The sequence below is a fragment of the Staurois parvus genome, unplaced genomic scaffold (assembly GCF_062004578.1).
Source record: "Staurois parvus isolate SC_StPar_1 unplaced genomic scaffold, SC_StPar_1.0 ptg002678l, whole genome shotgun sequence".
In the NCBI taxonomy this organism is placed as follows: domain Eukaryota; kingdom Metazoa; phylum Chordata; class Amphibia; order Anura; family Ranidae; genus Staurois; species Staurois parvus.
The window spans coordinates 28,645-47,636 of NW_028320474.1; the positions used below are offsets into that span (position 1 = coordinate 28,645).

Consider the following 18,992-nt stretch of genomic DNA (forward strand, 5'->3'; position numbering starts at 1 on the left):
CGAGGGAGAATATCAGTGGTCTTGTATGTCTTCCATTTTCTAATTATTGCTCCCACAGTTGATTTGTTCACACCAAGCTGCTTGCCTATTACAGATTCAGTCTTCCCAGCCTGGTTCAGGTCTACAATTTTGTTTCTGGTGTCCTTCGACAGCTCTTTTGTCTTCACCATAGTGGAGTTTGGAGTGTGACTGTTTGAACTTGTTATCAGTATAAAAGACACCTGTCCACAACCTCAAACAGGTGCCATTGATACAGGTAATGAGTGCAGGACAGAGGAGCCTCTTAAAGAAGAAGGTACAGGCCTGTGAGAGCCAGAAATCTTGCTTGTTTGTAGGTGACCAAATACTTATTTTCCACCATAATTTGCAAATAAATTCTTTCCAAATCAGCCAATGTGATTGTCTGGATTTTTTTTCTCATTTTGTCTCTCATAGTTGAGGTCTACCTATGATGCCAATTACAGGCATCTCTCATCTTTTTAAGTGGGAGAACTTGCACAATTGGTGGCTGACTAAATACTTTTTTTCCCCACTGTAGTTGCCCAATTAAACAGTGCATTGAGGTCGGCTTGTAAGTTGGAGACATCCTGTAAGGACGTTATTCCACTGCACAACTTGGTGTCATCTGCAAAGACTGAAATGGGATTTTTAATCCCAGACCCTATATCGTTTAGAAATATATTAAAAAGTAAGGGTCCCAACACTGAACCTTGGGGTACACCACTGACAACACTAAACCATTCAAAGTATGCATCATTAACCACTACTCTCTGAATATGATCTCTCAGCCAGTTTTCTATCCATTTACATGCGCATTTTTCCAAGGCTGTAGACTTTACCTTACACTTCAGCCGTGTGTGGGGAACTGTGTCAAATGCTTTTGCAAAATCCAAGTATACCACGTCCACCGCCACCCCTCTGCCCAAGGTTTTGCTCACCCCGTCATAACAAGAAATCAGATTTGTTTGACCACTTCTGTCTTTCATGAATCCATGCTGTCTGTTGCTTCAAATATTTTGATTCCACATAGAACTCATCTATATGGTCTTTTATTAAACTCTCCAGTATCTTCCCAACTATAGATGATAAACTAACAGGTCTATAATTACTTGGTAAATATTTTTACCCCTTACGCCAATCCAGTGGTAAAATTAGAAATAATGGATTTGAAATGACAGAATAAAGGTGAATAAAGCATCTGGACCACAGGTCCTTAAAGAATTGAGCTCTGTCTAAATATTTATGGATCATATCAATTGTGAGCCAATGTGGATCATCTGGAGCTATGTCAATACCATGCCCATTATGGACAAGATGTAGAACTCTTGTTTACTATAACGAAGTGCTTTCTTTCCAATGTTGATATGTTACATTTTATGTATAGTTGGAGGCATTATTGTATGATATTGTGAGTCAGGGGGTGGAGTAATAGGGAAATTGCATATTACATATTTCCTTAATATTGTGGCTTACTAATATTTAAAGCGGAGTTCCAGTTGTACTGTGAAAAAATAAAATTCAGCAGCTACAAAAACTGTAGCTGTTGACTTTTAAAAAAACAGCCACTCACCTGTCCAATGATCCCACGGAGTCCTCCCCGCAGCCCATTTCACCAGCCGTCTGGTGTTCCATGTGCTGGCATCTTCAATGTGGGCACGGCTGTGACAGCTTGATCTGTGCAAGGAGCTGAGTCTCCACCTCCTCATTAACACTGGGAGGCCTATAACAAATGCCAATGATTACCTTTGTAGTATGCACCCCATGTGCAGTTCCACCCATAATGATTCAGCCTCATCACACTCTCCATCAACTAGGTCCTCTTTCACACTCAGAGATCACTTCTGACAGAGACAGACACCACCACCTTTCCTATTTACCCTGTCTCTCCAAAAGAGAACATAGCCAGGAATATTACCGGCCCAGTCATGTGAAGAATGAAGTCAAGATTCAGCAATACCAATTAAGTCATAGTTCTGTTTATGCACCAAAGCTTCCAATTCACCCATTTTGCTTGGCAAATTTCTGGCATTGGTGAACAAACACTTTCATTCATTGACACCTTGTTCACACGTATTTTTCATATTTTTTATTTTCATACAAATGGTACCGATTCCACTGGTTGTTTGTAACATGGGAACCTTCTTATCTGCCATAGCCCTCCCCCCATTTCACCCACCAATAAGTACTGACCCCTGTCTGATATAACTACCCCGTTATAATCCAATTCTCCCTCCCCCCTCGGTCCTACTTTAACCACCTCCCGCCCACCATATAGTCCAATGACAGGCGCAAGGTGGTTCTCTCGTTCTGGGAGGACGTCATATGACGTCCTCCCATTCTCACCGCGCATGCGCGGCTCAGGGAGTGTGGCAATCGGCGGTGTGCTGTGTCCCTCGGACACAGCGGATCACCGATCTACGGAAAGAGCTGAAAGATGTCCGCTCGGTCATGTGATCAGCTGTGTCCAATCACAGCTGATCACATGTAAACAGGGAAATGCCGGTTATCGGCATTCTCTCCTCATGAGCTGTCACGCCGACAGCTCAAGAGGAGAGGAGAGGAGAGACGGTAATCGGCATTCCGCGGAGGGGACATGTACACTGATCATCAGGGCACTGATGATCAGTGTGCCCTGATGATCAGTGTGGCCCCAGAAGTGCCACCTATCACTGTCCATCAGTGCCAGCTGCCAGTACTGACCAGTGCCACGTGCCAGATCAATGCCACATATCAGTGCCTACCAGTGCACTTCAATGCCACATATCAGTGCCCATCTGAGCTGTCTTTCAATGTCACCCATCAGTGCCAATCAGTGCTGCATCAGTGCCACCTATCAGTGCCAGTCAGTGCCATATATCAGTGCTGCCTTTCAGTGCCCATCAGTGATGCCTGTCAATGCCCATCAGTGCCACCTACCAGTGCCTCATCAGTGCAGCCTATCAGTGCCCATCACTGCAGCCTCATTAGCGCACATCAGTGAAGGAAAAAAAAAAATCACTTATTTACAAAATTTTACAACAAAAACGAAGAAAAAACATTTTTTTCCAAAATTTTCAGAGGTTTTTGGTTTAAGAAAAAATAAAAAACCCAGAGGTGATTAAATACCACCAAAATAAAGCTCTATCTGTCACAAAAAAAATGATAAAAATTTCATATGGGTACAGTGTTGCATGACCGTGCAATTGTCATTCAAAGTGTGACAGCGCTGAGAGCTGGAAATTGGCCTGGGCAGGAAGGGGGTATAAGTGCCCTGTAGGCAAGCGGTTAAATACTCCTCCAGCCTTCCCATAAACCTCTCCCCTAGCACAGCGGACCCCCTTCCATTTAGGTGCAAACCATCACTAGCATATAGGCTGCACCCCAATGAAAAGTCAGCCCAGTGCTCTAGAAACCCAAATCCTTCCCTCTTACACCAGGTCTTTAGCCATGCATTGAGTTCTCCAATCTCCGCCTGTCTTTCCTGAGTTGTGCATGGCACAGGTAATATTTCAGAGAATATCACCTTGGAGGTCCTTCCCTTCAACTTGCAGCCTAGTTGTTTAAAATTGATTCATAAGGAGCCTCCACCTTCCATGTATTCTGTCATTGGTTCCAACATGGACCTAGACAGTTGGGGTCATACCCAGCCCCTCCCAGTAATTTATCAACCCAGTCCACCACATACCGAACCCTTGCACCAGGGAGACAGCAAACCAGTCTGATTACAGAATCCCCTACTACCACCAGCTGTCTAGGCCTTCCTGCACTACCCTCACCACCCCTCCCAGATGTTAGGGATAGCAGTATCATCCAAGGCTGCCACCCCTGAGCTTGCTACCCCACATCTTCACCCAACTTGGCAAAATCTGTTAGGGTGCACAAACCCAGGGCTGGCCTTCCTTTTATGTGAGCCCCTACCACTCCCTCTCGTTACAGCAACCCATCTTCCTACCTGATAATCCTGATTAGCCCCTCCGCCCTCCACATCAATCTGATTAGCTATCAGCTCAGAGAGGAGACCTCTTTCAAGGTTGTTGGTTCTGCCCAGTGTTGCAACTTGCTCCTCCAGATCTTTAATGCGAGTTTCCAGAAGGGCAACCTGCTCATATCCATTCTGGAGCTGTTGCTCCATTGTTGCATACATGCGGCACACTGTGCACTGCACCAAACCTTCAACCCTGCTAGCACACATTATCCCAGATACAATATTAACAGAAAATATTAGTTGTGACTTACAGGTTAGTAGGCTCCTGCTATAATTTGTTTTCAATTCCAGTTTAACTCCACTTATCAAATTTCCACTTGGTCAAAAGGTCCATCAAGCAAAATACAGGCAAGCTCAGAGTGAGCTCTACAGCAAGTTATATAGTACCTGTATCACCTGTGAACAATTAACCCCTCCCCTTAATTAGCAGACTGAAGGAAGACAAGGAAAAAGGAAGAAAAAAAATGCTATTTAAAAAAAGTGACAGAAAAAGTGATTTACAATAGTGATCAGGGATTTTTTCTTTTTAACACTGAGATTGTGGTTGCAGTGATGATCATTGTAACTGCAATGTTTTTAACCATCATGAATGGGTTACATACTTTACAGATGTGATTATTGCATGCTGTGATTGGCCCACAGCCATCACATGTTACCAAGCGCTGTGATTGTGTATAACTATCACATGGTACATGGGTCAAACACTAATCAAGGCAATAAATGTACAGGTGAAAAAACGATGAAAATAAAAATCAGTCTTTTCCAAAAAAAGAAAAAAAAAAAAAAAAAAAAAAGCAATGTGTGCTCAAAAATAAAAAAAAGTGCACAAGGGTGCAGGAAGTGTTTCCAATTTCCAAAGAGGGGACACCCACTGATCCAAGAGAGCTAACTCCAGAGAAAACGGATTTTTATTTTCACTTATATCTTCACCTCGTTTTGACCATGCGGTTTACCTGCAGTTCCCGCACCTGTGATTACGCTGTGGCTGAGATGTGTGGCGGGTGCATTTTCTTATGTTAACAATGCTCAATAACAAAAAGTAAAAAAACACAGATACTTGCATATTTTGAAGTGAGACTTGCTGCACTTATATTAAAAAAAGTTGCATTTGATTCAGCGGCCACTGCTTTTGCCTGAAATAAAATAAAAAACCACATCAAGGTAATGTAAAGTTAATCAAGGAGAAAAACACAGTAGAAAGGATTTCTCACCAGCATAGTCTTTCCATTTCCAGGAGGGCCAAACAGCAATAACCCTCGAGCAGGAGCTCTGAGTCCAGTGAAAAGCTAGAAGCAAAATAGGACACAAACATTATTTAAAAATAAACTTTTACTTTTAACTAAACAATTGTTTATTACTGTTAGGTAATGTTTAACAGCGAAACCCATCTTTTCACAAGAAAATAACCCCATATGGAAAAATGTAAGGTGTCCAATTTATATACATTTAATGGGGAATACATAGTATCTGTTGAATTAAAATGAGAACGTCCAATTTGATTGTACAGTGTATGGCCAACATAAGTTGGTTCCTGACCAGATCAAAGAAATACTGTAAGGTCACATTCTTTATTCATACACTTTAGGGTATAACGTGGCTAGTTTATAAATCCAATATAATTCCCTTTGGGGTATCAGCCTAGCCAAGGCATTCACTCTCAATGGACATTTGACTTGACTTGTTACGTTTTGCTTTGGCTGTCCTGTATAGTTGTCAATTGTTAGCATTGCACAGGTTGTTCTACATTATATGCTATATAAACCTGTTGGGTTGTGCAGAGATTGGACAACTGGAATGTATGGACTTTTGGAAGCTGGCCCCTGAAACTTCCCAATCAGAGTTCTTGCTAAGCTTTATTTGTACCATATAAACATGCATTTTCTTATTTTTTGCTGTGCTTAGACAAACTTGGTTTCACCCCGCCCTATCAGAAACTGCTTGGGACATGGTCCAGCTATGCTGTGGTTGACAACTCTTAGCAGCAGGGTGGGACCAGAAGTGATGTCACTGTTGGAAACAGGAACCACACATGTCACATACAGCTGGTTTAGGGAAAGTAGCTAGTAGCAGCCATTATGTATAAGGAACATGTGCTGGAATAGAAAATTAGGAAAGAGGTGCTTGACAAAAAGGGGGTTCTTGCATCCCCAAAATTTTGGTTTTTCCTCCTCTCTATTTTCACCATGGTCTGACTCTGCTATCCTTTGTATAACTCTATTCTGTATACTGAACTCCCGAATATATTTCTGAACATCAGCTGCTATTTTTTTTTAAGTGTTGTGGATAGATAGATAGATAGATAGATAGATAGATAGATAGATAGATAGATTTTACACACACACATGCATTTTTGTTGGTGTGATTCAACAGTAGAGTCTATACCTATGCTGTATTATAATTAATAAGATATGACATACTTGGATACTTGTACCTATTGTATGTACAGTGCTCAGCATAAATAAGTACACCCCAACAGATCTGTTAGAAAACCTTTACGTTCCTTTCAGAATCAACATTTTCTATGGGACACTATACTGCAAAATACTCCCACAAATGCAGGCCAAATGAATACACCACAATGAAAGTCTTAGGAGCAAAGCTACATTTTAGACAACAAAATCCTAATGAAGAATTCAACTACAGGCGAGTCTAATTATTCATTACGCAGGTATTCAGCAGACCGTTGATTACAAAAAGGGTGTTACTTAAAAGAAAACCCCTTCCCATTTCATGCTGTCAGTAATGGCACCACATGGAAGAGAAATGTCACAAGGCCTGAGAAAGAAAATAACTTATTTACACAAGAAAGGTGAAGGCTACAATAAGATCAGTAAAGCTTTACTTGTCAGAATAATGTAGCAAAAGTGATACAAAAATTTAACAAAGATGGAACTGCAACCATCTCACAGAGACATCCAGGCTGTCCACAGAAGTTAACACCTCAACAGGAGTGTTTTCTGATAAGGGCTGAAGAAAATCGCCATGCAAGTTCACTGCAGTTAGCTAAAGAAGTAGAAAGCCAAACTGGGGTGGCTTATTCCCGTGACACAATACGGCGTAACACTGCAGAAGAATGGTATGCATGGGTGTCATCCACAAAGGAAGCCTTTCCCAAAAGCCCATTCACAAAAAGCCCACCTAGAATTTGCTAGGGCCAAGCTGAAAAAGTAGACGACTACTGGGACTCAGTACTCTAGGGAGATGAGACCAAGATAAAGGTTTTTGGAACTGATGGGCTTAAAAAAAACAAAACAAAAAAAAAAAAAAAAAAAAACTGTATGGCGTTGCAAAGGTGAGGAGTACAAAGAAAAATGCATGGTGCCTCCAGTGAAACATGGTGGCAGTGTCCTTCTGTGGGGCTGCATGAGTGCTGCAGGTGTCGGGGAGCTGCATTTCATTGATGGTATCATGAATTCACAGATGTACTGCTCTATATTGAAAGAGAAGAAAATGCTACATCACTCTGGGCCCTTGGTCGGCGTGCACTTTTCCAACATGACAATGATCCAAAACACATATCTAAGGCCACGGTTGCATTTCTGAAGAAGAATAGGGTGAAAGTATGTCTCCTGATGTGAACCCAAACACCTATGGGGAATTCTTAAGGGACAAGTTGAGCATCACTCTTCATCCAGCATCCATTCTCTAAAAGAGGTCATTCTTGAACAGAAAAAGATCGTTGTTGCACTATGTCGCCAACTTATTCATTCCATGCCTAGAAGACTTGGTGCTGTCCTTACAAAATCAATCATGGAGGTCATATAAAAAACTAAATGTAGTAGTTTTTGTTGTGGGGTGTATTCATTTTTGCATCAACTAACTAGATTAAAAAATATTCCGTTTTACTCAAAGTTATATTATTAAAAACTTACTTTCATGTAATGAGCTAAACAAATGTTCTATAAAACTCAGTTTTGTCAAAAATTTGGAAATTGTTCTGGTGTTCATTGAGAGATGTATTAAAACCTTACTTTTCTAAAGGGGTGTACTCATTTATGCTGAGCACTGTATATGCCTAATACAACTTCATTGCTAAAGCATTTTTGCTATGTGGTGTAAGATCTGGAGTAAAACTGTACAAATGGAATGGGTTCAAAAAGGAGGCTACTACCAGGCCCATGACTCATGAAAAAGGCAGATGGGCAAGTTACTCCCAGCCTAGAAAGCTCTAATCCTACACAGAAAAACTTTGTTTCTCCTGTGGAAAAAAACTTGAGTATCTGTGTCTAGCCCTGTGCACAGGTCAAACAATGAGTCGGTTCCAGCGATGATTCCTGAAAGTTCACAATCCACCAGAACTGCTGCAACATTGAACGGTGAAGGCAACTTTGACAGAAACCTGTGCCGACAGTTCCCTTGACAGAGGTTGTCCACGTATCCCACAATGAGGGTTCCATAAGAATACAGTAGGGATAAAGTAAAGCTAGCACTTTGAAAATGAAGAGGTTACTAAAGTTACAAAAATTCTTGTACGGCAGAATATTCTGAAGTAATGTAATGTGTTGTATTGCATTTCCTGATGAAAACTGTACTGAGTAAATCAAAAATTGTAGGATTTGGAATCGAACAAGAAATATTTTTGTGCTTTTCCTTTCAAATAATTTCGAACGAAAGCGGTGGACTAAATGATCAGATTATTGTACAATCGTTTCAAAAGTGGTATTTTTCATATGATTTTCTGATCATGTGTACTAGGCTTTAGGATAGTAGTTGCCTATATATAAAATTACCAAAGACAATAATATAATATCTGCCCATAGGAAATAGCAATAAATGGAAAAAACAGTACTGTTGCTGTAATATAATAACTCCTCCCAATGGTTCAAGCTTAGTATATATCCTTAGAGAGTAAAGAACCTAACAGCTACAAGGCCTCTGTTTACGTGTGCTCCAGTGACAGCATGCCCCCAGGGCACCAATGTTCAGCCACAGCACATGTACATGTGAGCACTTTTCCGAAGAAAATTATATCAGGAGACAGGAAAAAAAAATAATTAACAGGGAAAGCTCCGTGCTTACATGACTTGCAAATTACAAAGTATTAGCAAGCATAGGTTACCACAGACAAACTCAGTGCCCTTATAAATCTACAGCCCCTGGTAACTGGAGAAGCTAGGCATATTAGTGACATCAATGGAAAAAGTACAAATGCTGCAAGTTTCCTTAACCACTTGCCCTCCAAAGGATCTACCCCCCTTCCTGACCAGACCATTTTTTGCGTTACGGCACTGCGTTACTTTGTCGATTGTGACATAAATTTATGTCCTTTTTCCCGCCCCCCCACATATAGTGCTTTCTTCTGGTGGTATTTGATTGCCTGTGTGTTTTTTACTTTTTACGCTATAAATAAAAAAAGACCGACAATTTTGAGAAAAAACAAACAAACTATATTATTGACTTTTTGCTATTAAACATGTCCAGTAAAAAAAAAAAGTTAAAAATTAAATTTCATCATAAATTTATGGCAAAATGTATTTTGCTATCTGTCTTTGCTAGAAAAAAAATCCCAATACATGTAAATTAATTGGTTTACTTGAAAGTTGTAGTGTCTACAAAAGGCGGTATATATACTGGAATTTTTTTTTCCACTAGTAATGGCGGCGATCAGCAACTTCTAGCGGGACTGCGGCAGGCATTCTGACACTGGGGGTGAATTGACTTGGTGTCACTGACATCAATACAGTGATCAGTGCTAATGAAAAAAAATGCTGACACTGTACTAATGGCACTGGGCAGGGAGGGGTTAACATCTGGGGTGATCAAAGGGTTAACTGTGTGCATTTCACTATGGGGCTGTGTCTGTACTTTCCACTCTAAGCACACTGCTTTGTATGGCTCTGCTATGCAGAGCCATACAAAGCAGTGTGCTGGAGCGGACAGGGCAGAGAACTGTGTTTACACACAATTCACTCCCCCCATTGGCATTACTCGGCGATCACCAGTGATTGACAGCTGAGGCAGCGAATGGCGACATGGGTACATGGGTGTGTGCCCCCTACCCAGAAATGCAAAATCATGTATATATACACACGCGTGATTTTGCGCACCCCTGCCGCCCTGTAGCAGTATTTCTGCTATAGGGCGCCGCTAAAGCGGTTAAAAAAACCCCCAAAAAAACTACACAGTATAGGAAAGAATACATTTACTTTTATACAGTGCCCTGCTAATGACAGTATATTTCGCAAATCCTGCCTCAGTTTATTTACAGCCACTCTCCAGAGAAAAGGTCAGGTGAAAACTACCTCATCTGTGGACCGATTTATCCATAAGGAATCCTCAGACATACTGGCTTGAAGTATGAAGTAAATAGAGAAGCCCTGGTATGAACTGTAATACAAAAGCAGCAGTCGCAGCCAACTGCAGGCCTAACACAGAGGGAGCAACAGTATAAACTGGAAACCTGTGCTGCTTAGTTAAAGTATAACTAAAGGCAAAACTGAGTTTTTAGTTTTGGATAGAGTGGAGAGGGATTAGAACACTTGTCAATTTTTATAGTTATCGGTGCCCCTATTCAGGAGACTCAACCACTCGATTTGTCCCATTTACCATTACCATTGAAAGTGAAAGTAAAAGAAAACCCCATGTTTCGGGTTGTTCCCAGAAAAGTAATAGAGCGGGAAATCTTCCAGTGAAGACACTAGTTTGGTGACCTGGGGGGTCCCCAAGGAATTCCTTTCATTTGCAGGGATTTACGCTCACTTCCTGTTTGGCTATAAACACAGGGAGTGAAGGAAAATCTCTGCAATGGGACACAGATGGCAAACAAAAAAAAAAAAAAAAAAAACAACACACAACTGACATTACTATATGCAAAATGAAAAAAAAAAGTTTTGCCTATAGTTCTACTTTAACTGGAGAGCTTGCCAGGGTTTCCCATATCTGACCTGAATTCACCGGTTGCTTTAGAGGAAAGTAGAAACTTCCAAAACTTCAGGGCTGTTGCAAAGAGAACAGCAGTATAAAACTGGGGAAAACTACACTCTGACTGTAGAAATATCCAGGATTTACAGTGGGGAAAATAGTGATTTGATCACCTGGCGATTTTGTAAGTGTGCCCACATGTATAGGCCCGTCTGAAGTTTGCCAATAAACATCTAAATGATTCAGAGAAAGATCGGGAGAAAGTGCTGTGCCCAGGTGAGACCAAATTGAGCTCTTTGGCATTAGCACAACTCACTGTGTTTGGAGGAAGAAAAACTATTACCCTAAGTACACCATCCATACAGTCAAACACAGAGGTGGAAACATTATGCTTTGGGGCAGTTTCTCTACTAAAAGGTACAGCCCAAACTTTGCCGCATTGATGGGCCAATGGACAGGGCCATGTATATTGTAAAATCTTGAAGGAGAACCTTCTTCCCTCCACCAGAACACTGAAGATGGGTCTTCCAGCATGACAATGACCCAAAACATACTGCCAAGGCAACAAATGAGTGGCTCAAAAAGAAGCACATTAAGGCAGGGCTCGACAAATTTGCTTTGAATCTAGGAGCCAGCTAGGGTTTGTTTTCAGTGACAGGGATGGCCAAATGGGGGGCCTCTAAGGATGTGCTAATATGAAGGGACTCTAATCTAATGTTGGGATGCTAATATAAAGGGACTCTGATCTAATAGGGGTCTTTAAGGGGGTGGGGGTGCTAATATAAAGGGACAATGATCTAATGGGGGGGGGTCTCTAAGGAGGGTGCTGATATAAGGTGACTCTGATATAATGGGAGGTGTCTAAGGGGGTGATGCTGATACAGGAGTCCTCTCACACAGTGTCCCCCCTCCTTATAAATTCCTCTCACGCAGCATGTCTTAGGTGCACATTATTGTGTTTTATTAAATTGGGACTAGTGTTTATTCACACAGGGCTTACAAGGGACAGCAATACGTAAAATAACTTGACGCTCACAGTTCTGTCAAAGAAGGAACCTAGGTAAAAAAAAAAAGAGAGAAAAAAAACTCACGGAACCAAAGTCTATGGGAAAGATCCTGTGCAGAAAAACTTCCAGTGGGGTGTACAGAAGGAAGCAGGACCAAAGGGCCAGTCTCACTTTAAAAGGAGTCCAGTAGGGACAGGATCCGTGCAGCATGTCCATAGCGGAGATCTGACAGGCATAGCAATCTGACCAGTAGAATCACACAGAACCGCTGTAGCTGTGTAAGTCAGTGTGCAATGAGCAGAGACAGGACCTGCCGAAATGCCACAAGGCTGCAACATCACCTTGGTGCCGGGATGCAATTTCTGGTCACTTTGGCGACCTGCTGCCCAGGATTTGTCGAGCCCTGCATTAAGGTCTTGGTGGTCACAAAACCTTAAGGATTTAGAGAAGATCTGTAAAGTGGACCAAAAGTCTTACCTCTGTGCTTGCCAACAAGGGTTTCTCCCACAAGTACTAAGTCATGTTATGCTGGGGGATCAAATACTTATTTTACTCACTGAACTGCAACTCAATTACATTTGTATCATGTTTTTTTTCTGGATTTTGGCTGATATTCTGCCTCTATCATTTAAAATACACCTACAATAAAAATTATAGACCCTTCATTTCTTTGTAAGTGGGTAAAAACTGTACTGGGTACAAATCTGCAGGGGAATAATTATTTTTGCCACTGTAATTTATCTGGCATGAATCTTTCAGTAAACTGGAGATTTTTTTTTTCCTGAAAGATCTTTCTGCTATAAAAAAACAAACAGAAAAAAAACAGAGCACTCAAAAAAACACATCCACTCTCCTTAGGACACTAGCAAAACAAATATATAATTGTTGTGGATAGAGTTACTCTGTGCTGACCAACAGCATTTTTTTTTGTTCTTCTCCTGTAGTCAGGCAGTACAACCACACAGAATAAGAATTCCTGTGTCCCTCAATGGATGATAAAGAAAAATCAGTGGTCCTTATGTGAACACTTGTTCTGGGTCAATGGCACAAAGATACAAATGTATAGAGTCACCATAACAAATAGTCCAAGAGCGGTCACTCAAGTGATACTTGATAGTATTCTCCTTCCTTTCCCCAGCAAATAATACACAAGGTTATGCAGGGAGGGGAGGAGAAACTGGGCTAACAGTAAATAAGAATATGATGAGCAAAGAGGGAAGGGGTATATTATAGAGAAATGAATTTCTGCAGAGGTCAAAAAGGAGAACTTCCTCTTCCGATCTCCTAGGTGGTCAGAGCGGAAGTGGGCACTTGTAAAAATCAGTTACCCGCTCCCCCCGTTCCCCAAAGATGTCAATCCCTAACGGGGAATGGGGATCAAGTCCTTAAAGAGGAACTTCCCCTTTTGGGTGACGCTCCGCTTAAGTAAGCACTGAAAGTGAAACTGCAAGGAAAAATTAATTTCACTGATTACTGTTACCAACAATATTTTTATAATCCTCAGGCCCATAGTACTTTGCTATTACACTGCAGGTACCTGTTCATCATATGACTTCTAGTGTTTGGCCAACAATGTTATTATGCACCAGCAGTGAAATGAATACATTAATGCTGTCGGCACCCGAGAGCTTTCCCATCTCATTGAGCTTACATAATAAATTGGCATGCTGGATGCTCTCTCAAATGCACATGCGTAGGCTTTTTGTGAAACGTTTTAACTGTGCCCATTTTAAAACCGCTCGTTCCCTACTCCTTGCTTTCCTTATCAGAACTGTATGTTGACTATGAAAGTCTCTGCCCACCGCCTGCAGAGGAAGGGGTATTATAGGAAGGTCTGTGGTCATGTGACAGCTAAAGTTTAAAAAAAAAAAAAATTAAAATTTTTGAATTTTGATTTACTAGTAAATTCTGTTTCCTGGAGTACAGTATGGGACTCCGATTTCTTAGCCTTATAACTGGGTTATACGCAGCCTAACATCAGGTGGTTGTACACTGTTCAAAATCTGCTGGGACATCACCCATGTAATCCTTCTGACCTCCAGCAAGCCTCAGTTTTGTAGCAAGCAATAGCAAGGGCATAAGAACAAAAAGGACAAAAAGGTCCCGAGTCATCTACTGTACTCAAAGAAATGGATTTGAAAGCAGCAAAAATCAAATTAAAGGAGTACAAACTGGAGTGCCCTTTTATTTCAGCCATGTAGGATTTCAAGAAAATGCATGCTTAAAGTTATAGCAGGTACACAAATACAACCAATGCAGAGATGTAGCATTCTTATTATAGAGCACATACTTCTGGGCGAATAGAAGGGAGTATCACCATTTCTTGCAATGCTTGTTTTGCTAAATCTTGTCCAGCTACGTCCGCAAACTTGACAGATGGGCCACTGCGGAAAAAAGAAAAAGAAAAAAAATACACACAACACATACAAAAATGTTAGCAACGGCTTATTAAAAAAAAAAAAAAAAAAACCCACACCACAGTCCAGACATATAAAGTATGCAAGGCAACACACATACCTGTCTACAATTTCATTCAAAATAAGATTTGCAAGGTTGCTATCTACGTTTTTTAAATTCTTCATATCTTTTTTCCTGAGTCCAGTAGTAGGTGTTGTTGGCTTATTTGGTCTAGTACTTTTTACTCCTGCACCCTTAAAAGAATTAAAGAAACCAAACCATACATTAAAGTAACGATTACAATAAATATGCGCACATACAGCAGGGAAAAAAAAAATGAAGTGCATATCAAAACTGGAAAATGTAAGAGTTTACCCTGCTAGCTGTTTGAGAGCCTGGTCTATGTGAGGAGGAGGAACTGGAACTGTTGGGTATCCTAGGTGAATGGGAAACTACTGGAGATACAGCTTTGGATGTGGCTTTTGCACGTGGAAGAGAATTACTTGCAACGGAGACTGCATCTTTCTTTTTTGGAACTGCACCCCTTTCTAAAATGAGAAAATGTAAGCAACAATGTTAAATAGTGGTAATACACAATTGTACACAACAAAATACATCAAACTTGAAGCCCATGTTTTATATATCTCTGTGTATTTGTGGTTCTGTTCATTTTTGTATTATTCACATTTTTATGATCTACGCGTTTCATTATTCCTGTACAACTGAATATTTATTGCTTGCTGTAATGCTGACTTGAATGTTCAGCATTGCTGCATGGCTGATTACGCTCTATTAAAAAGGAGAAGCACAGTCAAAGCTCATTTGGTTGTACTTCTCCTGTGGAGCACGGGTATACAGTTCATTTTGTACTCCTGTGACCCATTTTCAGACATCGGACTTTAGCTGCCACGTCACTCAGCCGATCCATGCTGGCTAAAGATCCCGACTTTAAAGTCGGGATCCACCCAGATGTCTGGAGCGGTACCTTGTTCAGGCTCTCGGAGCCAGCTGCTCCCACCCCCTCCACAGCCTCCAGATCTCTAGCAAGCACTGGAGAGGTGGGATCAGAGCAAAGAGCAGTGACTGACAGTCACCAGCTCTCTGACAGAGCACTGAGAACTGAGTGATCAGCAGTTTCTGGTCACTCAGTTCTCAGTCTTAGAGCTGGCGGGGGACAGATACAACATCAGACTTCTGTATCCACCTAGTAAGTATGATTTCTGAAAAAAAACTTCTAACAATAGTACATTTTTAAATGCCTGCATTGCACAGTTTTTTGCCGTACAGACCTTTAACTGAAAACTTATTTTTGCCCAGATTACTTTAGCGCATTTATTTAAATTTAGTTGCTGCAGTCTAATTTAAAAACATATTTTGCTTAAAAAGAAGAAAAGTTTTCTTTTTCACAAAATCATACTTGCCTAGGTGGAGGCAGCATCAGTCTGATGTTGCATTTGTCCCCCCGCCGGCTCAAACACCGCTGAGCGCTCAGTGCTCCGTGTGCAGAAAGCTGGTGACAGTCAATTGCTGTCTGATCTGCACCCCCGTGTTGGGCTGTGGAGGGGACAGGAGCGGTTGGGTCAGGCCATCGGTGAAAAACGCTGAGAGGCTGAGCCAGGTGCTGGTCTAGACATCTGGGTGGTGAATCCTGACCTTAAAGTCAAGATCTTTACCCAGCCTGGGGCGACTGAGTGATGTCAGCTGACAGCTGAAAACATGTCACGGGAGTGAAGAACAAACTGCACTCCTGTCATCCACAGGAGAAGTACAGCCAAACGATCTTTGACTGTACTTTACCCCATTTTGCTTTTGTTTAAGTGAAACCTAAGGAAAACATTCACAATATCGAAGAAAAAAACTTTTCACGCATTCATTGGCATCTCTAACTGCTGGCAGCATTTATCAGACAATACTGGGAAATGTGAATTACTGTTTAATAGGAATTTCTAGGTGATATGTGCCTGTGCAATAACACAGAAATGTTCTCCATGCCATGGCTTAGCAAGACCCACATGTGAAAATCCACCTACTTGTGAAATACAATGGTTCACCTAAAAATAAATAAAAATAGCAATTGGCCCAATTTGTATACGAATTACCTCATCATTAGCTACAATCAATGCTACAAGTAGTAAATGGCTGAACAGTGTTTCAAAAAGGAAGATGGAAAAGTAGAGAGATAGAAATCATAAATCAGATAAAGACTATTAGTTTAATATACGATTTAAAAAATAAAATGGCAAAATAAAACCATCTTTAGTGAAACAACAATTTCAGCGCAGAAATATACTAGCTATAAAATATATTTAGAAAAGTGATGGAATACAAATATATGTCTTATGCAAACAATGGTACTCTGCTTCAATAAGCTGTCTACCGTTACAGTTTCTCCCAACTGCAGCCTTTGCTTGCTTTTATAAGGCCCTTAAGGCATTACTCCAGCCACTGACACAAACAATGAGATATATTTCCTGTCACCGACACCAATATTGGGACACTTTTCCTTCCAGTGCCACCAACGATGAGGCATTATTCTTTCCACTGACAACAAAAATGGGACATTATTCTCCATTGACACCATTTGTTTACTCCCACTGGGCACAGTCCGGCTCACTAAAGTCTGAAGAACAGTAAACTTTCTTTCTTTAGAAAGTTTGGAGACCCCTGCCCTAGGTGAATAGATGCCCAAAAGGAAACTTTGGGCAAAAAAACTGGCACAGAAAAGAAGAACAGCTAGTCTATATGTGAAGTGTGCGTCAAACAAAATTAAGTATAAACCATATAATTAAAACGTGCAAAGAAGATTAGGCACAGAATTTATGTAATTCACAACCCAAAAATAAAAATTATAACCTATTATACATAAATTGTGTAAAATAGTTCTCCAAAAAATGCCAAAACTTCCAAAGAATAAAAAATTCCAGTAGAATGGTGCAATAATTTGAGTCAAAACTGAATGTGTTTTTGCCGAAAAACATCATGTGATTTCCAGATTCATGTAGTAATCCAGTGCGAAACTTTGTCTCTGTATAGAAGCATGCTGTAATAAAGACTGATCACTGCTGCTCTCTCACCTTGTGCATGGTGACTGGTCTTGTCTCTACCCCCTCCAGTACCTTTCTGCAGGCAAGCTATAATGGCACCCCCCACACTTTGGTTGCAAACCCTGCCCCCCAAGCAACCCCTGCCTCACAGACATTGCCACCCAACCATCAGGAGACGTGATCTATAGATTTTGGGTTAGCTGGCTGCAGTCATCAAGGCAATCGCACGGAGGAGAGACAGATCGATCTGCTCCCACTCCTATACCTCCTGTGTCCATCCGCTAACAGTCCTATCACTGGAGTGCAGCCAGTGTTTGAATGAGAAAGGGGATGTGTGGGCGGGAAATTTGTAGTACAGCAGCTACATCATGGCTGCATGGTTTCTGCTGCTGCCTGAGCCTCCAGTTACCAGCCTAAGGTGAGCGAGCAGCAACTAAACTCTCCCCCCAACTTCTCTCCCCTATCTGTCTCCCTCCCCGTTTCTCTTCTTCCAGGAGCTTCACTAACTTGGCCAGTTGATTTCATGTACAATTAACACTTAGGGACAACTGAAGTACTATTGGGGGATGGCTGACAATGTGTTAGTTGGGCAACCTGAAGGGGTTATTCCTAAAAAGTTTGTGATGCTTCAGTTTTAAATGCTTCCTGCCCAGCCCCAGCATCCCTTTAGGGGCTGGTTCACATGTGCTTTGGTCTCTGATGGGCAATTTGCGTTCAGATCATTCTTCAGAGAGCAAGTGACAGGCAGCGAAGAGGTGCTTTATCACCTCCTCACCACCTGCTTTAACCCCTAGAACCCTAACACACCGTAACTGCATGCATTGCAAGCAGTTGTGGTGTGCTTGCAGAGCACCCCTATTCACTTGGCTAGGTTGCGTTCAGCAGGCACTGTGCCCACAGAAAGCAACAGAGGATATAATTTCTGCCACAGCCACGTGTTGCATGTGTACACCCCCAGCCCTGTGTTGCCAACTGTCTGTTTTTTAAAAACTGTCTGTAAATTTTCAGGCACATTTCTCCTGTCCGTAAACCTGACATTCATATGGATGTTACTTAACATGTGCCACCTACCTAAACGTTGTTGCTGACCAAGTACACCGCTTCGTGCAATGGTCTGAGGAACACATTGACAAGCTCAAGGTGTTGACTTGGCCTCCAAATTCTCCAGATCTCAATCCATCAAGCCAGGGATTCCTGGCCATGTAAGTCAATGGGGCCAGTGACTTCAATGGTTATTAAAGACATTGTCAGTGCCTGTGGTGCAGAATCCTTAATCAGTGACATCACCGTCACCAGCCTTACTTACATGATTGGGAATCCCTGGGCATGGGGCCAGCGACTTCAGTGGTAGTTTCTCTTAACTACTGAAGTCACTGATGTCCTTAAGCAAAAAGGTGCAGGATCTCAGTGATGTCACTTACCATATATGGTCAATGACATCACCAGAAGACCCCCACCACCTTGTATACAACAGTTGTCACCAGCCAAACTTTCCATTCGACAGGTGACAAGCAAAGGAAAAAGGAATGTTTTTTTTTTTTTCTGTTGACAGGTCAATGGTCGCCAGGCTTGAATCTGCTGACTTGGATCTGCATCACTGCATGATGTGACTAACAATGAATTTATAACAAGCAACATTTTTTGGGAATTTTTAATTTTTTATTAAAGGGCTTGTCAAACATCTGGGTGTCTATTTCTAGGGTTACAACTTTTTTGTTA

General features: G+C 41.4%; 1 protein-coding gene across 2 annotated transcripts in view; it reads right to left on the reverse strand.

The window, feature by feature from the left end:
• Window positions 1–18,992, reverse strand: part of LOC149429962 (spastin-like) — a 77,375-nt gene that overhangs the window by 16,572 nt on the left and 41,811 nt on the right. For both annotated transcript variants that reach the window (XM_089666310.1, XM_089666309.1), the window contains 5 exons: window positions 14,605–14,777; window positions 14,350–14,483; window positions 14,123–14,216; window positions 5,176–5,250; window positions 5,026–5,097 (listed from right to left, as the gene is read on the reverse strand). In XM_089666310.1, coding sequence (XP_089522436.1) covers window positions 5,026–5,097; window positions 5,176–5,250; window positions 14,123–14,216; window positions 14,350–14,483; window positions 14,605–14,777 — 548 coding nt within the window. The remainder of the gene's footprint in view (window positions 1–5,025; window positions 5,098–5,175; window positions 5,251–14,122; window positions 14,217–14,349; window positions 14,484–14,604; window positions 14,778–18,992) is intronic.